A 20,284-nucleotide genomic window follows, 5' to 3' on the forward strand; every position below is an offset into this window, starting at 1 on the left:
ATTATGTTTTGTATGTATCAATTATTACATCATATATAGGGTTAAACATTTCGGTAAAATTATCATTCAGTTGCAAATTTAGTTTGCTGATTTTGTAAATGTGAAATCTTTCGTATGTAGCCAAGGTTCGGCCTTTCTTGCTGATATATAAAACTTCTAATGTTTTGTCTATCGTACTATATTCATGGGTGGTGTCCAATATGTGTTGAGCAAATTTGGAGCTTTGTCCGTTATTTTTTATGTCTCGTATGTGTTCTTTGAATCTGACCTTAAAGGCATGTCCGGTCTGTCCTGTATATTTTAATGGACAGTCAGAACATTGTAGTTGGTAAACCCCACTAAGATTATACATATCATTTATTTTTAACAGATGTTTTATATTGTTTTTGTCTTATATGAGATACCAACTTCAGTATTCTTGAAAACTTTAGTAATAGATCTGATTTCATGGCTGAAGTAGGTAAAGGTGGTCCATTTATTTTTCTGCATAGTACTTTTTGTGGAGGGTTTTTGTGTTAGTTGTATGGTATTTTGTGGGTAGTTATTATTATTTAAAATAGTTCTAACAATGTTTTCTTCTATGTTTTTATTGTTATGCGAAAGGGGATATTGATTCAATCAATTAATTAGAAAGTTTATAGCAGCTTTTTGTGTTCAAATGGGTGACATGAATCATTTTGGATGATTAGATCAGTAGTTGTAGGTTTTCAACAGATTCCTAGTTGTAGATTTTCGTGTTTTTTTTTGATGGATAAATCTAAGAAGCTGATCTTATTATTTATTTCTCTTTATATTGTGAATTTGATGTTAGGGTGGATATTGTTGAATTCATACAACATATTTTCAATGTTAGTTATATGGGAATTATAAATGACTAAAATATCATCAACATATCTATAATAATCAATTATTTGGTATTTCATCAAAATATCAATGATAGTTGTATGTTCGAGGTATTGTATAAATACCTCGGCAAGAATTGCTGAACATAATGACAAATGGTTTAAACAAAATGAAGGTCTTGCCATGGGAGCACCAACTTCAGCAATTCTTGCCGACATTCACTGAATTCTTGCATTTCATGAAATTATATTTTTCAGTTCCACATTAAGAAACTACTGCTGCTGCTGCTACAGTTTCCTAGCTTGATTCTAGTTATTTCATCTAAAAAGAGACTAAATTATGGAACACAAAATATGTGAGACCATGAATTTTTTATCAACTGTAGAAGCGCTCTGGCAATGAACAAATTATAGAACAGTATTAACCAAATATGCTTTAACAACATTCCAAAGTTTAATAGCCTTTTTTTTAGAATTTCAGAACTTTGTAATAAATTTAGAAATCATAAAGGGAAGTCAGAAAATAATGAGAAATCTTAATTAGGAACAGGAAATATACTTTCTCTGTCTGCATATATGTTTACTTGTTGCTTATATTCAGCTTCCTCTTCAGCTTCCTGCTGTAATTGCTTCATTCTGGCAGTCATTTGGTAACGATACGCCTGCCGTGCCTGAATGTGCATTCGCAATTTCCTCTCTAATTCCAGCTGTTGTTGTGCTTCCATTTCTTCCTTTCGCTCTTCTTCAGCCAACTGCTGCAGTAGTTCCTCCTCCTCTCTTCTTTTGGTCTGTAATATTTTATAACTAATGAGCAAATTTTCATCCACACAGCAAACAGCCAACCAAACAAAAAACAAACTCCATGATTTTAGTCCGCAAGTGAACTATACCGACTGAGTGACCACCGCTTGTCAGCGAAGTTTAGTGTCAACTATTGTGGATAGGGGGTGTCACGTGGTCAGCGCAACGAATCACCATGGCCGTTAATTTCGGTTTTCTAGACCGGAGCCGCTATTTTCCTGAAATAGCTCCTCAATTACCATCATGAGGCTGAGTGGACCCTGTTCCAGACCCACTACTTCTCAGAAAAAATTTGGCAGCGCCGGGAATCGAACCCGGACCTCTGGATCTGTAGCCAGGAACGGTGACCACTAGATAATAGACAACCAAGAAGAAATAAGATAATTTTGTTTAAGTTATAAATGAACTAACACGGGGAGTTTTATGTAATAAAATACAAAGGACAAGAACTACAGATGAGCCACTAGCGGTGTACCAAATGCGATGTTTACAATTAGATATAAATGCATCTGTATATATAAACGGCTAATGTCTGCTGTTCTGTTGCTATGTATGTAGTAGTCAGATATTTAAAATAAGTTAGCAGTAAAGAATACGTACCTCAATTTCATATATTTGACGAGCGAGCTTCTCTGTAAAAACTGCCTTCTGCTCTTCTTTCTGTTTCAACTCCACCACGCGTTTCTGTTCCTGCACATTCCGGTGCGCCAGATATTGTTCGATTCGCCTGATAAAAAGAAGAGTTTCAAGGTTGCACAGTACACTGAGAATATTTAAAAATTTACTGTTCATCATGAGAGAATGCTGGGTAAACTGAACCACAGAATCAAAGTACTTGTTTAAGTAATCTGAAGACATGCTTCCAGAGGAACTGTTAACGCTTTTAGTGCAAGCCTCTAGGAGGCTGATAAGCCGGAAATGCCATTGCTAGTATCTTCTGAAATTGTGAGCATTATGGAAAAACTTTCTACTCAACACAATTTTGGCTGTAGATGAACGAAAAGATTCCCTGCACTTCACTCAGGACTGAAGAACATAAAATGCAAATGGAGGATTATGTCTTTCTGAATTTTCCAGCAAAAAAAGTTCTCTCTCATATTTACAAATTGAAAAATGTACATTTGACATCTGAAGGGAATTTGCAAAAAAAGAGAACTTTTTAAAGAAGAATTTTATGGGTCATTGATTACAGAGTTCTCAGTTCTGAACATAATAACAATTTTTAGTGCAACATGAAATGGCTGACATGGTCCTTTTAAAACACTATTCTTTAGTCTCTGTGACATGTTATTCAGTACCCTTATGCTCTGCAAAGCACTGTCCATGGATGCCTCCGCTGCATTTGGCACCTGCAGATCTAGATTTAGCACTATTATACAACCATCAACACAACAAATTCATAATAAATTACCAATGTTATTGTATTATCACTCATTTGCTGTATACATTTGCTACATGTTTCGATCCAGCTGGATCATCATCAGGAAATTTTTCATGAAATGTACTGTGACGTGTTGCGCTATGCAGGACACCCCTCCCCCCGCCAGCGGTTATGTAACGCTATCGGATCGCTGTTGTTACTAAGGTAACGGGCGAGTCAATGCTCCTTCGCCTACCGCGCCAGCGGTGACGTCACCAAGGGATACCACGGTTGCTAGGAAGCAGTAAACAACTCCCGAGAGCGTTGATAACAACATGGCGCCAGACAACAATGATGCCTATTACGTGGCTGTTTCCTGCGTTGTCTGGAACGAGGCTAGATATGGAGCAGCGAAGACTATTCACAGTCAGTTCTCGAGTTTTCTAGTTACGATTTCCGAGCAAGCCTACGAGCCAGTGTGTGATCAACAGAGTTCTCAATCTGGCCAGCGGAGAATTCCGAGTAAGCCAGCAGTTAGCTGCAGTACAGTATGTGTGATACTGCCGATGATAGTAATTGTCAGATTGTAATTTGGGTGATTGTAAGTGCGAATGTGAAATAAAATTTGCTATATCAAGCACGGCGTGAATTTATTTGTTGGGTTATACACGCAACACGTGACAGTACTATTCGTTATTGAATTGTATTTCTTTGTATCTTAAATGTGGATTCATATTAGTAATCATAATATAAATTTCATTACAATACGTCGGTTTCATTATATTTTTGATATTAGTCTTAAAATGTAAGATGTTATAACTTGTTTGAAAGTGAAAATTCAAAAGTTAAACATTTTTCTGTTATTTAGTGTGCAGTACACATCTATGACGTTGTACTGTAGAGTAGATGGGTTTCCTCGGAATCTGCAGTATTTCTCAGTTTCTTGGTATTACATGGTGTTTTCTGCATGTATGTAAAATTATGTTCTATTTAGCCTTTTAGTGATGGTGGTAATGTTATTGTGTATGTTGTATTGTAGACTACATAGGAGTGCCACGTCTCCTTGCTATTCTCATTCTGTGTATAGAACCACCTGACCATATCCTCATCCTACTCAATGTGAAACCTGAAGCCGGAGGCACTACATTCCTCTGAAAAACAGACCAAATTAGAACAAAAGAAAAACCTCCGTAGCTTTTAGTCCATTAGCGAACTATACTGACCAAGCAACTGTTGCTCGTCGGTGAAGTTAGTGCCAACTGTAGTGGATAGAGGGTGTCGCGTGGTCAGTGCAACGGATCCCCACGGCCGTTAATTTTGGTTTTCTAGACCAGAGCCTCTACTTTTCCATTCAAGCAGTTCCTCAATTATCCTCATGAGGCTGAGTGGACCCCATTCCAGACCCACTACTTCTCACAAAATCTGGTAGTGCCAGGAATTGAACCTAGTACCTCTAGATCTGTAGCCAGGAACTTTGACCACTCGACCAGAGAGGTGGCCAAATCAGAACACATGCCACTGTGAAAACCAAATCTCTTATAAAACTGAATTTGCTGCACTTACTTGCACAGCGAAATGTTCCATAATATGTGTGAAATTCATTTATCAGTGTCATGATGACAAGGCTGTTGAAAGCAGAGAAATTAAATCAATCACTTATTCATTCACAGGATACAAGATAGCTCAGTCAGTATAGCGGCTTTGTCCATAGTGACCAAATCGGCTCTGGGTCCCACTCAGCCTCCTATATAACGGGCTCTGGGCACTGTTTGTCGAGATTAAAGCAGCAGGGGCATGAAGCTGACCATTCACCTCCATCTAATGCTGAGGTTAATGGTGGAACTAAACCTCCACGCCCCAATACCATCATGGTGTGGTGCTTGCTTCATTAAATGCTGGGATAACTTCATCTTTTACCTTACTTATTCATTCACAAGCCAGGATCACTCAGTTAATATACTGACCAGACTTTGGACAGGACAACTGGGACACTACTGTGTCCAGACCAGCTATGAGAACCATTCAGTCACATATCCCATGGGTACTTGGGGTTACTTCCCTTGGACTGGTCTTGAAGCTGTTCATTACCTCTAACAAGTGTTTAGATCAAGAATGTTTGTGTGTGGAGTGGTATCTCCATTTTCAAGTATCTTAATGGTGTGGTACATAATTATGCACAGGGACAAATGTACCGTCCATGATTCATTTATAGTTCATATTATTTTCCCAATATTAATATTTATATAATGGCTCGAGTTGAAGCAGATATGTAAGTGCATATGATCTCCTGCAAACTTGCTTCTCACAGGGTGACACCCCTCAAGAAAGCAAATCTAAAATTCACTCAAAAGAATAAATAGGTTGGTAACTAGTCCCTGTTGTATCCTTGGGCAGACATTGGGAGGGGAGGGGAGACAGAGATATACTCATAGTATTTGAAACTTTCTAGCTGCCTGCATTCTAAACTTGGACATATCTATGTAACGGTACATGATAATGGTTATATCTAACAATATGGTTACCCATTGTTTCCCACTCATTAGTAACAAGAAAATACCACAATCATCAGAATTGAAACCAGTGAATGGTCTGGCTACTCTCTCATGACAGAGAAGAAATGGCAGCTTCCTGCTAGAAGAGTGAAGTCAGCATGAATTGCCAACTTGTTCTAAATCCTTATCATGCATTTCATTTCCTTATAAGAAATAAATTCCAATATCAAGCCTCTACTTTTCAAGTTTGCAACACTTCTTAGAGGAAACACAATGAAGTTGTTATTTTCTGGGTTAATGATGTCTATTTTTTGGTTGAGGCACTATGCTACAAGCTGGAAGGTCGCGGGTTTAAGTCCTGATGAGGCCATTGGATTTTTTTTTTTATTGATCTAATCCTTCTGGCTGCATTATGACCCCGGGGTCGACTCAGCCTCTGACAGAAATGAGTACCAGGAATTAAGTAAATAATTTTCCTGGGGAGTAAAGCGCGGCCGGCACGTATGGCTGACAACCTTATCACCATCTTTGAGCCGACTGTCTAGATAATGTGGGACCCTCAACGACTCACAACCCTATGGGCCTTCATGGTCTGTTACATGGATAACTTTACTTTTACAAAATACAACTGTGAATATTAAAACTGAAAGTGAACCAAAATATTGTAGCGCGTTATAACAGTTTGTTATAACAGTGGAAACGTCGCTTTGTTGGCTCCGCGTTTCCTACGCAATAACCCATTGTTATCGCGTTGTCTCTGTGGGAACCTTCGCGTATTCTCGTAACCGTGGAGATTCGATGTTCTCGGTACAACGGCTCACTGTTGGGGTTACAGTTCCGCTATTGTTACTTCCTATGTAACAGTCCATTCTAGCGTTTCCCTAGAAGTTACTCCTCTGGTTTGCCGACACGTTACAATATATTTAAGTATAAATATTAAACCAAAATATACCTAAGTATAAACTTCTGTAATAAAAGGCAAAGTTGCCCTGTGTTTCATTAATTAAACACTATACCATGAAGACTTTTGGCACAGCGGAGGAATAGGCATACCGTTCTTTGACTTGGCACTGGATGGAAGTGAGTAAACTTGTGTAATACTGCTGAGAATTCAATGGGAACTCTCGTTATCTGTTATCTATGCTTCTGTTCTATTAACTTACTGTGCTTTTCTACATATTCCTTTCCAGTTCTATACGAAGGGGGACCCAAAAATAACCGGAAACGACCTGTTGCGCGCGCATGCTTTGTAGTTACGAGTTGTGCTGCTAGGTGGTGTTAGCTGGGGGTCTCCCGCGACTGTTAGTGAGCTGGCATCAGTCTGAGTTAAGTGGTTTGTCTGTGGTGCTCTGTTCCTGTTTCCTGTTTCAACCCTTTGGCGATTAGTGAGATGGCAGACCAGAAGGAACAAAGANGTGAAGTGCAGTTTTCCCTAACAGAAAGCAAAATTTCACGCACACTCTTTGTTCCTTCTGGTAGGCCATCTCACTAATCGCCAAAGGGTTGAAACAGCAACGCACACAAGAGAGCACCACAGACAAACCACTTAACTCAGACTGACGCCAGCTCACTAACAGTCGCGGGAGACCCCCAGCTAACACCACCTAGCAGCACAACTCGTAACTACAAAGCATGCTCACGCAACAGGTCGTTTCCGGTTATTTTTGGGTCCCCCTCGTATGTAGTGGAATGGTATGTCGAAGCTGACGTTCAAAGCCATCTCCCATTAATCACAAACACAGTTAATCTTAAACTGTCTCCTTCATGTAGTATACTACAGTTCATGCATCCACATCAAAATATTATCAATACACACAGAACATATGTGATACATTGAAACAAAAGGCTGCTCAATTGTTTGTGACCTACTAAATGATGAGTGGTCAAATTCAAAGTTGGCAACATGTATGAATTATTCTTTGGTTTTTGCTGTTCAGTGTTTGGGTAGGAGCGGGAAGAAAAATGGCTTCTTGTGAAGTGATGTGTGTTGGCGTGCTCTTACTCTGATTACAAATATACTTTTACTGTGCAATAGTTAACTCTGCGTAATTATTAACCCAATTACCAACACTAAATACCTCATGTTCATGTGACATGTTAACAGTTGACAATTTGTTGCAATGGAACTCAAAATGGTGTAATTTCAAGAGCTTTCATGTCACTGCTACATTACCTTATATACACACTCACAAGGAAATAAACACTCAATATAGTTACCTGTTCTCCTCTTCCAGTTCTTCCCTCTCCTTCAGTTTCCAAGCATCTCTTTCCTTGTGAAATGCTTCCATTTCCTCCTTTGTCTTCTGTGCCTTCAGAATCTTCAATTCCAACTCTCTGTACAACAGATATATAATCAAGGAGAAAGATCATATAACGGTGATTCTCTTCAGTCATGAGTAACCATCTTCCTCGCATTTTCATATTTTTAACAATACCTGAATTTTGCTATATTTAAAAATATCATTTTAAACAAAGTAATTACATTTTTTAGATATTCAGAACCAATGCAAATGATGGTCTTTTTAAGAAAGGAAGCAGAATGAAATGGGAATATTCATATCATCAAATATTCTGCAGTGTACGAGGTGGTATAGGAAAGTTCCTGGACTGTTATTTTTATAACTGCGTTGGTGAAAGACGATAGGGGAGGCCAAGGTCACACTTCTGAAAGTCTACTGGATCAGTCTGCTACTTGACACCATGCTGTGAACACACACTGTTTTTACATGAGTGTTTTTTCGACTTCTTGCTTTGTTCTGTCTGTGATGGACAGCAAAATTGAGCAACATGTCTCCATCAAGTTTTGCATGAAGCTAGGTAAATCCGCTACCGAAACCCTTGAAATGCTTTGTGAGACTTTTGGAGAACATTCTTTAAGATGCACAGTGGATTTTGAATGGCATTCACATTTCAAGGCCAGTTGAGTGCTAGTTGAAGATGATGAACGGTCAGGGTGACCAAGCATCAGCAAAACAACAGAAAATGTTGAAAAAATTTGAGAAGTCATCCATGAAGACTGTGGACAAATAATCCATGAGCTCGCAGATGCTGTTGAGATCAGTTATGGAGTTTGCTAGGAGAGCTTAACAGAAAATTTGAACATGCACTGCACTGCTCCTTCATCACAACAAGCCCACCCACACATCCCTGAAAACCACAGAGTTTGTGACTAGCACTACATGGTTACCGTTCCCCATCCTCCCTACTTTCCAAACTTAGCCCTTTGATATCACTTTGCTTCCCAAATTGAAAATGAAACTGAAGAGACATTTTGAAACAGTGTCCGGCAACCAAAGGGAATCGCAAGCGGTACTTGACAGCATTAAGTAAAATGACTTCTTTGATACTTTTGAGGTGTGCAAAAAACGTTGGATCGCTGTATACATTCCCAAGGAGACTATTTTGAAGGAGATGGCAGCCAAAATTGAGTAAGTTAAGTCAACATTTCATTTTTGACCTAGTCCAGGAACTTTCTGATAGCACCTCATAAATACAGGTCTATACTTGTATACGGTGTTTTGCAATTGACGATTCTGCCTTGGATATGGTGGTGGACAATTTTGCATTTTCCAAAGAAATGTCAGGATCATATAACTCTAATGTGAGAGTAATCTTAAAATAAAATTTGGAAAAAGGAAGAATAATCCTATACACTGTACAAACCGAGGAAAGATTATGATCAAGCAGCAACCTCAAATGCAACACATAAATCAATAACACTAGAGCTTCCGAGGGAAAAAAATTTGGGGNGGGGGGGTAGAAAGAGAAGCCGCTGAATGGTGCCATAAGTAGAAAGCATGGCTCAACATATAGAACCGTTTTAAAAAGATCTTATGACTGTACATTTGTTAAGAGTATATAGACACACCTCCTGTAACATATATTGAAATTCAAATTAATTATATAATTAAAATCAGTTTGCCAACTAACAGCAGAATAAATAAAATGGGGTCTTATTATTAACCTTAATAAGATGGAGAACCTATGTGTGGGGAGAGAAGTTGAAATATGTGACAGAGATATTCAAAATAGAATCTCTATTATATTACGTTCCATCTGACACAAACATATATAAATGCATTAACTGTATGTACCTTCTTTACTGTGACATGTTTGGCAAAAATTGCAACAAAAACATTGTAACATTTTACGAAGTGAACTTTGGCCACTGAGGGACTCAGGAATAAAAATAAGGAAGACAGAATCTGATTACCTACGGCGATGTCTTTAGGAGGCAAAAGAAAATAGGGCAAGAAATCATATGTTATAGGAAGAAATGGATGTCACTTCGTCAATAATAAGAAATGCTGAAGGTAGAGCACCAAGACAGTATGGATATATTCAAAGAATGGAGGAAAGATTACTGACAAAATGTGTTACATTGGTTACCACATGGCAGGGGGAGAAGACCTGAATACAAGCAGAAGGCACATATTAAGTGCATTATGGAAGACAGGTTTGGAAGATTGGGACTGGGAGAATGGATTATTGTGGAAAATGAAGATGATAAATCCATGAAGGGGGAGGATCCAAACCACATACAAGCCTAAGAAGATGACATGAAATTCTGAGAAACCAGTCATCACAGTAACAATATTTCACGCAAATTACTAATCCACCAATATATACCATAACTATATTAACATAAGAATTTCAGTGCATGATCTACCATGTTTTACACATCTGAACTGTCAATACATTCGTAAAAACAAATTTAAAGAATGACTTCATAATGAGTACCTTTCATCTTCATCATGTATTCTCTGTACCACATCATCAAGGAGTTTCTTTTCTTGCATGAAGTCCTCATAGGCCACCTGTTTCAATCTCTCTGCAAAGGTAATTTGCTCCTGAAGTTCTTCTCCATACCGCAGTTTGTGACGATGCTGCTCAGCCTCTTTCTCTGCCTCTGCAGCTATCTGTCTCTCCCAAACCTCCCTCAGAAAATCAGCAGTTTCTTTCTCTTGCAACTGAAAAACAATTTCCAGTTATCCTCATTTGACATGCACACAAAAGGGGGAACACCTAAAATTTGTCATAAAAAAAAGTAAAGCTATCCCTGTATAAGGCCGTGAAGGCCCATAGGGTTGTCAGACATTGAGGGTTCCACACTACCTAGACAATCAGCTCAAAGATGGCACTAAGGCTGTCAGCCTTACGCGTTGGCCGTGCTTTACTCCCCAGGAAAATTATTAATTAATTCCTGGGTCTCATTTCTGTTAGAGGCTGAGTCGACCCCAGGGCCATAGTGTGGCCGGAAGGATTAGGTCAATTGAAAAAATCCACCTCATAGTGACTCGAACCCGCTACCTCCTGGCTTGTAGCATAGTGCCTCAACCAACTATGCTACCTCGTGCCCCCTTGTCATAACAATTTAAATATCCTAATGTATATTAACACACATACCAGCCATGGTAACCATGCATTTACATTAAAAACTCAATTTTAAATTAAAATATTGTGACGTGTTGTGCTAGGGATGATGCCCCTCCCTCCCTGCCAGCTGTGAAGTGCCGAGCGGAGCCGAAGTGAGCCAAGTCCCAGCACGCTGGTCGCTATGCAAAGCGAGTAAACACCGGTTGCTAAGCAAACCGGGTAAACAGTGGTTGCTAGAGATGACGGTAATAACAGCGGTACCCATTATGTAACAGGCAAACACGGCGTCAGACAACAGTGGTGCCTATTATGTAACTGTTTTCCCCTTGTCCGGATGAGGGTTTATAAGGGAACTACACAGCTGCCGAAGACAGTTAAGTGTATCAGTCACCGAAGGGAGTTCTCAAGGCAGCAGTTATGAGTTACGAGTTAATCAGCCTGAGTCAGTTAACTAGTCAATAGCTGTCTATTTTTCGTTGGAGTATTTCTGATACTGCCAATGGCAGTAATTGTCAGATTGTAAATTGTGCGATTGTAAGAGCGAGTGGAATAAATTCGCTATATCAAATAAGGAGTGAAATTATTTGTTGTGTTATACACCCAACACATGACAACTGGTGTTTCAGAAGTGGGATTGGACTTACACACGTGACCAACAAGATTCAAACTTAAAACAGGTGACAATATCATATCAATTTTCATAACTCCATTGTATACATTCAGTTAGGAGAGAAATATTGTATTACTTAATATCTGAGGTTCTGACAATTGTGACTATGAAGATTAGTGTATTCTGTGCTGTCTGACAGATGTTTATCAATGTTTCAGAGGAAAGTGATACCTCCATCTTCATGGTAGAAGAATAAACTGAGTATGGTGAAAGAACTGTGAATACATACACATGGAGAACTGGGAGGGGCCCTGAATGAACCAACAGGAATAAGGAGAATAGGGTGACCAACCATCCTGGGAATTAAAGCCTTATCCCATATCCTCAACATGTCAGAAATTAAAAATATTCTTTTCTGAAAATGTTACATTTTAATTTGTTTAATTGTTCTCAAAGTTGAACATAAAGATGCTGCATATTATCATATAACATAAAGTCAAATTAATTTCACATATCATCAGCTCAGGGTATAATACACTATTACTTCTTGCCTACTGGACATGCAAGTGGTGAAAACAACTAGAGAGTGTCTCTGTTTTGGAGAATTACATCAATTACTTTCAAAACATGCTGCACAGCTTTGAAATCAATGACTGGTGATAATTAGAGAAATGCAGACTCTTGTTGCCTCAGGGTAACAACATGAGATGATGTTGAATATCAGTCAGTGGAGTTTTCAAGTGTTTGAAAGAGCCATTGTGTATAATGCTCCATGTTCTGTCACAAAGCAAAGATTACAGTAGTATTAATTTTCAGTTTTGTTGGTTTTTACATTTCATGGAAGGTCATGAATGGCTGCAGAAAAAGAGAGTTGGCAATGTCAATATTTTTAGTCTAACTTACATCTAAAAAGACTGCGTGTACTGCTAAAAAAGAATACCCGAAGAAATATAATAGAATTGTTGGCGGATAAATATTCTCAGGTGCGCTGCAGGTTTTGTGTCAAGTACTTTCAGTTTCTTGTGGGAGAAAGAATGACATCACGAAACATACTGCTGGCCCCATTCATAAAACAAATGTTGTATGGAAAACTACCAGCAAATTGATAGATTCTGTGAGGAAGACAGTATATCACAACTCAACAAAGACATTCATATCACTCAGCTGACTGAAATATGAAGATGTGTCATATATTTTAACTTCTCAGTTCACACACACTAAAATGTCAAAACTGTTGAATTACCAGTCATTATGTTCGTACCTACATTATAACTATTCAGAACAACTTAAAACAATGTATGTATAATGTAACACTTCTGATGGGTCCACTATATATATATTGAGAAAATTAAATAAAACTGGTTTTCTGTTGTCTACAGGACTTATGGGAAAAATATACTGAACATAAAATGTGGTATTCATTTTTAACTAAAACTTCACTAAAAACAGTTTTCTTTCTGATAATATTGTGACATGAAAGCTGGAAGTGATAGCCACTGCTAGGCAACGGCAAACTAAACATGTTTATGCAGCAAACAATATACATGTCCACAGTAACAAATCAATATGTAACAACAGAAGAACTGTTGGAGGCAGTGTCTTCTATGTAGTCTGTTCTGAGACTATATAGTGAGGGTGAATGAGGCAAGACATAGAAATACCCCTTGTGGAGGCAGGGTTGAATACCTCCATCGCAGCCCTGTGAATCGTATGAAGCAATGAAGAGGGAACCCAGTGCCTGGGGGTATAACTGGGCCACCCTGTTCCTGGGGGATATAAATACAGAGACCTGGTCCTCCAGTTTGGGGAGGTCTCAAATCTGAGACAGTAAAATTTTGTCATGAGTCCTGTGGGACTTGGACCTGAGAATGATTTTGCTGGTGAGGTCCAGCAGCAATTGTAAATCACAGACCCATCCTCTCATCAAACAGGATGTTACATAAGGACTATGACCGCAGTGTTCTGTTGAAAAAAATAAATTGTGGATTGTGACTCTCAAGGGGCCTGATGCTAAGATGAGCTGATTGGTGGTAAACTTCCAGTTGTAAAGTGACTCTGCCTCTGAGACACAGAAAATATAAGAGGCTTAAACTTGGCAGCGGCAAAGCCTACAACTGTTCAATTGACTAAAATGCTGTTGTAGCATAAGATAAGCATGATCTATGCAAGGCCCGGACTGAGGCAGAACATGTAAATAGTGCACAAGGAAGAATTTTCAACACAATTTTATATGTGCGATCTGAACACTTGACAAAGGTAAAGCCTATCCATAAGAGACAAACTTATTCTCTTGTCAGGGAGGATGTTACATAAAGGCTATGTTCCCAAGGGTTCAGTTGAAAAATAAACTCTCTGGTCATGATCCTCAAGGGACTTGGAGCCGAGACCAACTGACTGGCGTAAACTGTAAGTCATAAAGTAACTCTGACTCTGACTCTGGGTCAGAAGACAGAATAATGGCCATCACAAAAATTGTGATGGCTGCTAGAGTTCATAGGTGGTAAACAGACTGTGCTGGGGAGGGCCAGCAGCAATTGTATACAGCAGATCCATCCTCCCGTCAGAGAGGGTGACCCATACCAACAAACCTGCAACTGCCTGACAGCAATAAAAATCTGATCTTGGGCCCCAGATGAGTGCTTGACACCAAAGGGGCCCATACACATATGAGTCTGGCTTGCAAGTCCAGCTTGGCGAGCTTGGATTAATTTCACCACAAACGCATGAGATGACTCCCAACTTTGCGACCCAAACACGGACGAATCTGGCTCATTTGAACCAGAGCCGAATTGGACTTGCGAGCCAGACTCGTACATGTATTGGCCCCTCAAGACATTCTGGCTGACTGGCTGCTGGTCATAACATAACTTTGATTTTGACTTTAAAGTTAGTTGTGAGATGGTAGCCAGCTCACAATGATGTGAGCATGGAAGCAGAGGAATGAATACCCATTGTTGAGAGCAGTTATCTAGCAATGCTTGATAAAGACATAGGAGCTTTAATGTTTGGATAGTTATTTGTAGAGTGTACAGATCCATGGAAACTGTTATACGTAGGTCGTACCAAAAGTCATGAGCAACTTTTTTTGCATGCAACCTGGGAACAGCAGATGAAAGAGAGTATGGTGGTAGGTGGAACCAACTGTTGTGTTAACCTTGAGTGTCTTGTGATGTCAATAGCTTGCATCACGTGACCAGTATCACTCCTAACAAAATGGCCGACAACGATATGTCATTTCGCGTGCTGTCATTGAATTTCTTGTAAAAGAGAAAATCCCTGCTGCAGAAATTCACCATGCTTATGGAAGTGTGTGCATCGGTGCAGGCAGTGTTCGAAGATGGGTGAAACATTTTAAAGATGAGAACACCAGCATCGAAGATGAGCCTCGGAGCGGTCGTCCTAGAATAGCCTCAATTGAACGCAACAAGAAAAGAGTGGATGAGATCATTCAAGATGACAGGCATGTGACTGTGGACACAACAGCCCGATAACTTGGAATAGGGCACAGTGCAGTACAGGAGATGATTGAAAGCTTGGGCTATAGGAAAGTTTGTGCTCGTTGGGTCCCACGGTCACTGACCTAAGACTACAAAGGTCAGCGAAAAACCATCACCTCAGAACTGCTGCAGAGATATTGACATGAAGGCGATGATTTTTTGCTCTGTATTGTGAAAGGTGACAAAAGCTGGTTTCACCATTTCGAGCTTGAAGTGAAACAGCAGAGTATGGAAGGGCACCATTTGCATTCTCCATCAAAAAAGAAGGCAAAGACAGTGCAATCAGCTGTGAAGGTGATGGGCACAGTCTTCTGGAATGCAGAGGGGTTTATTCTGGCCGAATTCCTGGAGCCTGGACAAACCATCAATGCTGCTCGTTATGTCCAGACACTGCACAAGCTTCGTCGTGTATTGTGTGATAAATGTCTGGGACGAAAAATCATCATCCTGCATGACAACGCTCACCCCCCACGCCGCTCACCACACATTGGAAGCGATTGCAAAGATGGGGTGGGAAGTTCTTCCACACCCCTCCTATAGCCCTGATCTGGCACCCTCAGACTACCATCTTTTCGGATTTGTGAAGGATCAGCTGTGTGGACAATGTTTTGAGACAAGAGAGGCAATTTAGAACGCAGTGTGTCAGTGTCTTCGGATGGCTGGAACAGAATTTTACAGAAGGGGAATTTTCAAACTCCCAGAACGCTGGGAGAAATGTGTACAAAGAAGTGGTGATTATGTGGAAAAATAAAGAAAGGTCTGTAGATTGAGGTGGTGTATTTGGTTTGTCAATAATAAAGCATGTTACTTTACAAAAAATTGTTGCTCATGACTTTCAGTACGACCCTCATAGTTACCTGTACTTATGAGTTACAAGTGTTCAATAAATTCCTATTACCAATTCAAACCCTGTGTCTAGTCACTAACATGTGACAATATTTAGTGAATTATGTGCAAGATGCAGGCTAAGCCATAGCTCAAGCGGTTAGTTGCTGGCTTCCCAATGCGGCAGCCCGGGTTCGATCCCGGATCTGGTCAAGTGGGATTTGTGTTGGACAAAGTGGCACGGGGGGCAGGTTTTCTCCAAGTACTTCAGTTTCCCCTGCCAATCTTCATTACACCAACTGCTCCACAATCACCCTAACCTATCATCTGGGGTTGGTACAATAGTGTTGTGCCGCAGGGGGTGGTTGCCTAACCTCCCCCCTGTGGTCACCAGTAGATATCTCTCGCTGGATCAGGAAGGGTAGGGGTGCAGGAGCAATTGTTCCCACAGCCTTCTCAATTAAACAGACACCTTAAATATATGAATATAATATGTGAAAATACAGGAAAATGAATGGTTACAACACTTATAGAATGTGCCTACAAGGTGCTACCTTAACCTACCCTAATACATGAAGTTATCCTAAACCTAAGCGGTCTGGTTAAATATAGTAAGCATTAAAATCTTTGGTTTCCCTAGCCTGTCTGATACTTGTTAGTAAACCCACACACAAGTGGTTGTGTCGTGTCCGATGCCCCACTCGCTACTCAATCGGACTGAGGACCGTGGCCGTCCTGCCTCCGGCCTCAGGCTCTGTCTGGCGTGTCCCGCCTGAGCGTAGTGATACACTGGGCTCTCACATACACGCACTAGTCTATTGCCAATCTGACTAGTTCTATGCTAAACTTAAGTTATGTGACCTGAGTAAAATACGATAAATGACACAAATTCCGTCCCAAGTGCAAACAATATATATTATATGTCTTTGATCTTGTTCTTTCTACACTACATGTTTCGGCCTCTATCGGCCATCATCAGGTGTATACTCTTAACGTTGCTGCCACACTGACCCCAGTCTAAAATTTAACATTTAAAAACACAATGTCATATTCTTCGTATTATCAACATCTACATCGTTGATATATGTCTGGTATGTAGATTATGTTGCACACGTCAAATTTGATATTCTTGTAGTAGCACTTTAAAAATCTTTAGTTATGATGTTTTTCAAAACCTTTTAAAATTTTTCTCGAAATTTTAAATTTAAAATTTAAAATTCTTAGGGGTACACGCCCTATGTCTAAGTGCTGGAGCGGCTAGTTCTTGTTTTCACACTGTACAGGTGTTATTTAATGTAGTCTTCTTGTGTGGNTACCAGACATATATCAACGATGTAGATGTTGATAATACGAAGAATATGACATTGTGTTTTTAAATGTTAAATTTTAGACTGGGGTCAGTGTGGCAGCAACGTTAAGAGTATACACCTGATGATGGCCGATAGAGGCCGAAACATGTAGTGTAGAAAGAACAAGATCAAAGACATATAATATATATTGTTTGCACTTGGGACGGAATTTGTGTCATTTATCGTGTAGAGTGCAACAGGATGCTTAAATATAATATGAGTAAAATACACTTGAATAAAATACAATCTTAATCTGTATAACTGTGACTGTGACTGAGACTGACCATTGGCAAGTACTTACACGCCCCGTCTATCGGGCTGCCACTATGACTTCATCTTTCTCCGTGGTCTCGGTGGTGCGCCTCGCACCCTGGCGGAGTCATGCCCCGAAGGCTCGGGTACGTTCTACTGGCGGCGTTAAGTGACAAGTGTCCAGCTGTGCGCGCGCGTTCCCGTCCCTTCTTCCAGGGTTCTTATACCGTCTGGTAACGTGGGCGCGCTTCCGTCCTCATGGACGCGCTGGGAATCGTTGATTCCCATTGGTTAAATTCCTTTCTGTCCTAGCAACTTGCCCATATTTGGTCTTCCCTGCCAGCCACCTAATTCTTCCAGTATCATGGGGAGCGGCTGACTAATGGAATTAACTTTATCTTTCTAGCTCAAACATAATTTCATGTTTCCTACATTAATAAAATAATTTAAAATATCAAAATCAAATCCTAAAGGATCCGGGCACAACAATAGGCCAGAAGTGGCTGCAGTACAAGGGACTTAGTCCCAACCCACTAGGAATAAAAAAATGTGCAAGATGCACACAGAAATGCACATTGGTCTTCATGTAAATTTTCTGTTACTGCCATCTCATTTTAAGGAAAATTAAACATGTTGACAAATTTTAGTAAAATTCCCCATTACCAAATTTCATTAAAATTCTTCCAGTGGTTTTCAGGTTGTTTCATTCAGGATGGCTAAACATCTTGAAGCTAACACACACATTAGTGGTGGCTGCACCAAAGGAATAAATATTGCTATACCCGCACTACTTATATTAAACCTCAGTGCTGTCCACATATAATTAGAAGTTTGGAGATGGAGTTAAAGGTTGTGTTTACCATTAAGTTTATTTCAGTCCAATGTGGCATATAATGCTTTCACCACTTCAGCACTTAGTTACCTAACATGTTTTGATTCTTAATGAATCATCATCAGAGGTGTACCACTATGATCAGGAACCCACCAATACGTAAATGTTTTTATAAGACTATATGTATACACTTAAAATATTCATGATGATAGTGAACACCATGAATGTTTTAAGTGTGTATAGTCTTATAAAAATTCTCAGCATTTTATGGAACCCAAAGGTTCATCACCGTGTTCACAAGAGCCTTCCACTGGTCCCTATTCTGAGCCGGATCTATCCAATCCATACCATTCCATCCTATCTCTCTAAGATCCATTCTAATATTGTCCACCCACTACGCCTCGGTATCCCTGTGGTCTCTTTCCTTCTGGCTTTCCCACCAGTATCCTATATGCATTCGTCTGCCCAATTCATGCTACATGACCTGCCCACCTCATCCTCCTTGACTTGATCATTCTAATTATACAGAACTCATACAATCGATAATCACCTTTTCTCTCTCTTTAATTACTTATGACATTAATTTGACACTACTCATTTATTAGTTGCATTTATTTGAGTAGAAATATTTTCTTTTGTTCAGTGTTTATTTGATGTCATTAAATGTTCTAGAAATTCGTTTATGTACTGTATTTATCTGTGTACTTGTATTGTTTATCATAATAATATACACTAATCCTCAGAAGAAGATATTTTGCGAAAGCTTAAATTTAATGTAAAATGAGCCTTTACCCTGGACAGTTACTATATAGGATTTTCTCTGTATATATAAATACATATATATAAAANACTTGAAGCACAGAGAAAATGATGCTCGAGATGGTTCAAGTTCGTATAGCAACAGGCGTGACCAGAGTGGTTTGAACGGCTGTTGTACTGCGATGTGGAAAGCAAATGGAAAAACTACCACATTATCACTATTCCTGGATAGTCTCTTTCCAAAAACAGAAGATCGCATTAAGTGGAGAAACTGTTTTGGAAGAGGCTGTGGACCTGTCATCTGACAGATTACTGATGAATGAATATAAATAGTTTTGCTGTGGTAGTGATGAAGAAACAGTGAAAATCCTACTTGATGTTTCTGTGGGATACTGAATTTGAACAGTACACTGAGGAAAATGATAAGAGGAAATTCATTGTAGAGATTATTTACTGGACTACTGAAATTAATTTTAAATAATGCAAGATATTAATCTAGGAATATTAAGTGGGGTTTTCACTATACATTTTACTTCAATTTTCTTACTTTCTCCTCCATTCTGGCTGCTTCCTTTTCAGCCAACTGAGCTGCAAGCTCCTTTGATATGTAGGCTGTTCGAAGTTGTGCTTCTAGTTCCTTCAACTCTACGCTTGATTCACGGAGCTTTTGTCTGCAAGATACATGATTATAACATAAATTTAAGTGACTCACTCATTTAAATATCTACTAACATATAGAGGGTTACACAATATACACAGTTAATCCTTGTTACACAAATATATGAGTTTGAAAAATACAATTTCATTTTAATGTGATCAACTATTATATATGAATTTTAACTAACAGAAGTTGATTTAATGCAAATTGCTTGCTGGTTGATCAAGAGTGGCAGGGAGAATGGGGCACTGAGAAATCTGTGAGTGGCAGCGGAGGAACGCAAAGGACGAAGGGGAAATTTGGACCAGCTGTACAAGCTCTTCTGTGCACCTATTGCTGCATGAGAAATCAGAGGCTAATAAGCAACTAAAGCAGGATGATTTTTTAAAAGAAGTTATGGCCAACAGTGAAATTTTACTGTCAACTTCAATGGTCATACATGCGAAACATAATATTGTGACATTTTGCGTAACGGAGAACCCTTCCCTACCCAGCAATAACATGGCAACTCAGGCCACAGTGACGTGGCGGATGAGTCAGCGCTCCCCCCCTCCGCGGTGATGTAAGACGGCGCAAGGTAACAGCGTTGCTAGGCTATACGCAAACACGGTGACGCGGCACCGCTTCCTAC

General features: G+C 39.5%; 1 protein-coding gene across 5 annotated transcripts in view; it reads right to left on the reverse strand.

Moving 5' to 3' along the window:
* LOC111869273 (meiosis-specific nuclear structural protein 1) overlaps positions 1-20,284 on the reverse strand; it is a 49,115-nt gene that overhangs the window by 12,456 nt on the left and 16,375 nt on the right. For all 5 annotated transcript variants that reach the window (XM_023862674.2, XM_023861861.2, XM_033754325.1 and 2 more), the window contains 5 exons: positions 19,543-19,666; positions 10,236-10,465; positions 7,713-7,829; positions 2,244-2,370; positions 1,427-1,630 (listed from right to left, as the gene is read on the reverse strand). In XM_023862674.2, the coding sequence (XP_023718442.1) occupies positions 1,427-1,630; positions 2,244-2,370; positions 7,713-7,829; positions 10,236-10,465; positions 19,543-19,666 (802 nt within the window). The remainder of the gene's footprint in view (positions 1-1,426; positions 1,631-2,243; positions 2,371-7,712; positions 7,830-10,235; positions 10,466-19,542; positions 19,667-20,284) is intronic.

Source organism: Cryptotermes secundus, unplaced genomic scaffold (assembly GCF_002891405.2).
Source record: "Cryptotermes secundus unplaced genomic scaffold, Csec_1.0 scaffold133, whole genome shotgun sequence".
Taxonomy (NCBI): Eukaryota; Metazoa; Arthropoda; class Insecta; order Blattodea; family Kalotermitidae; genus Cryptotermes; species Cryptotermes secundus.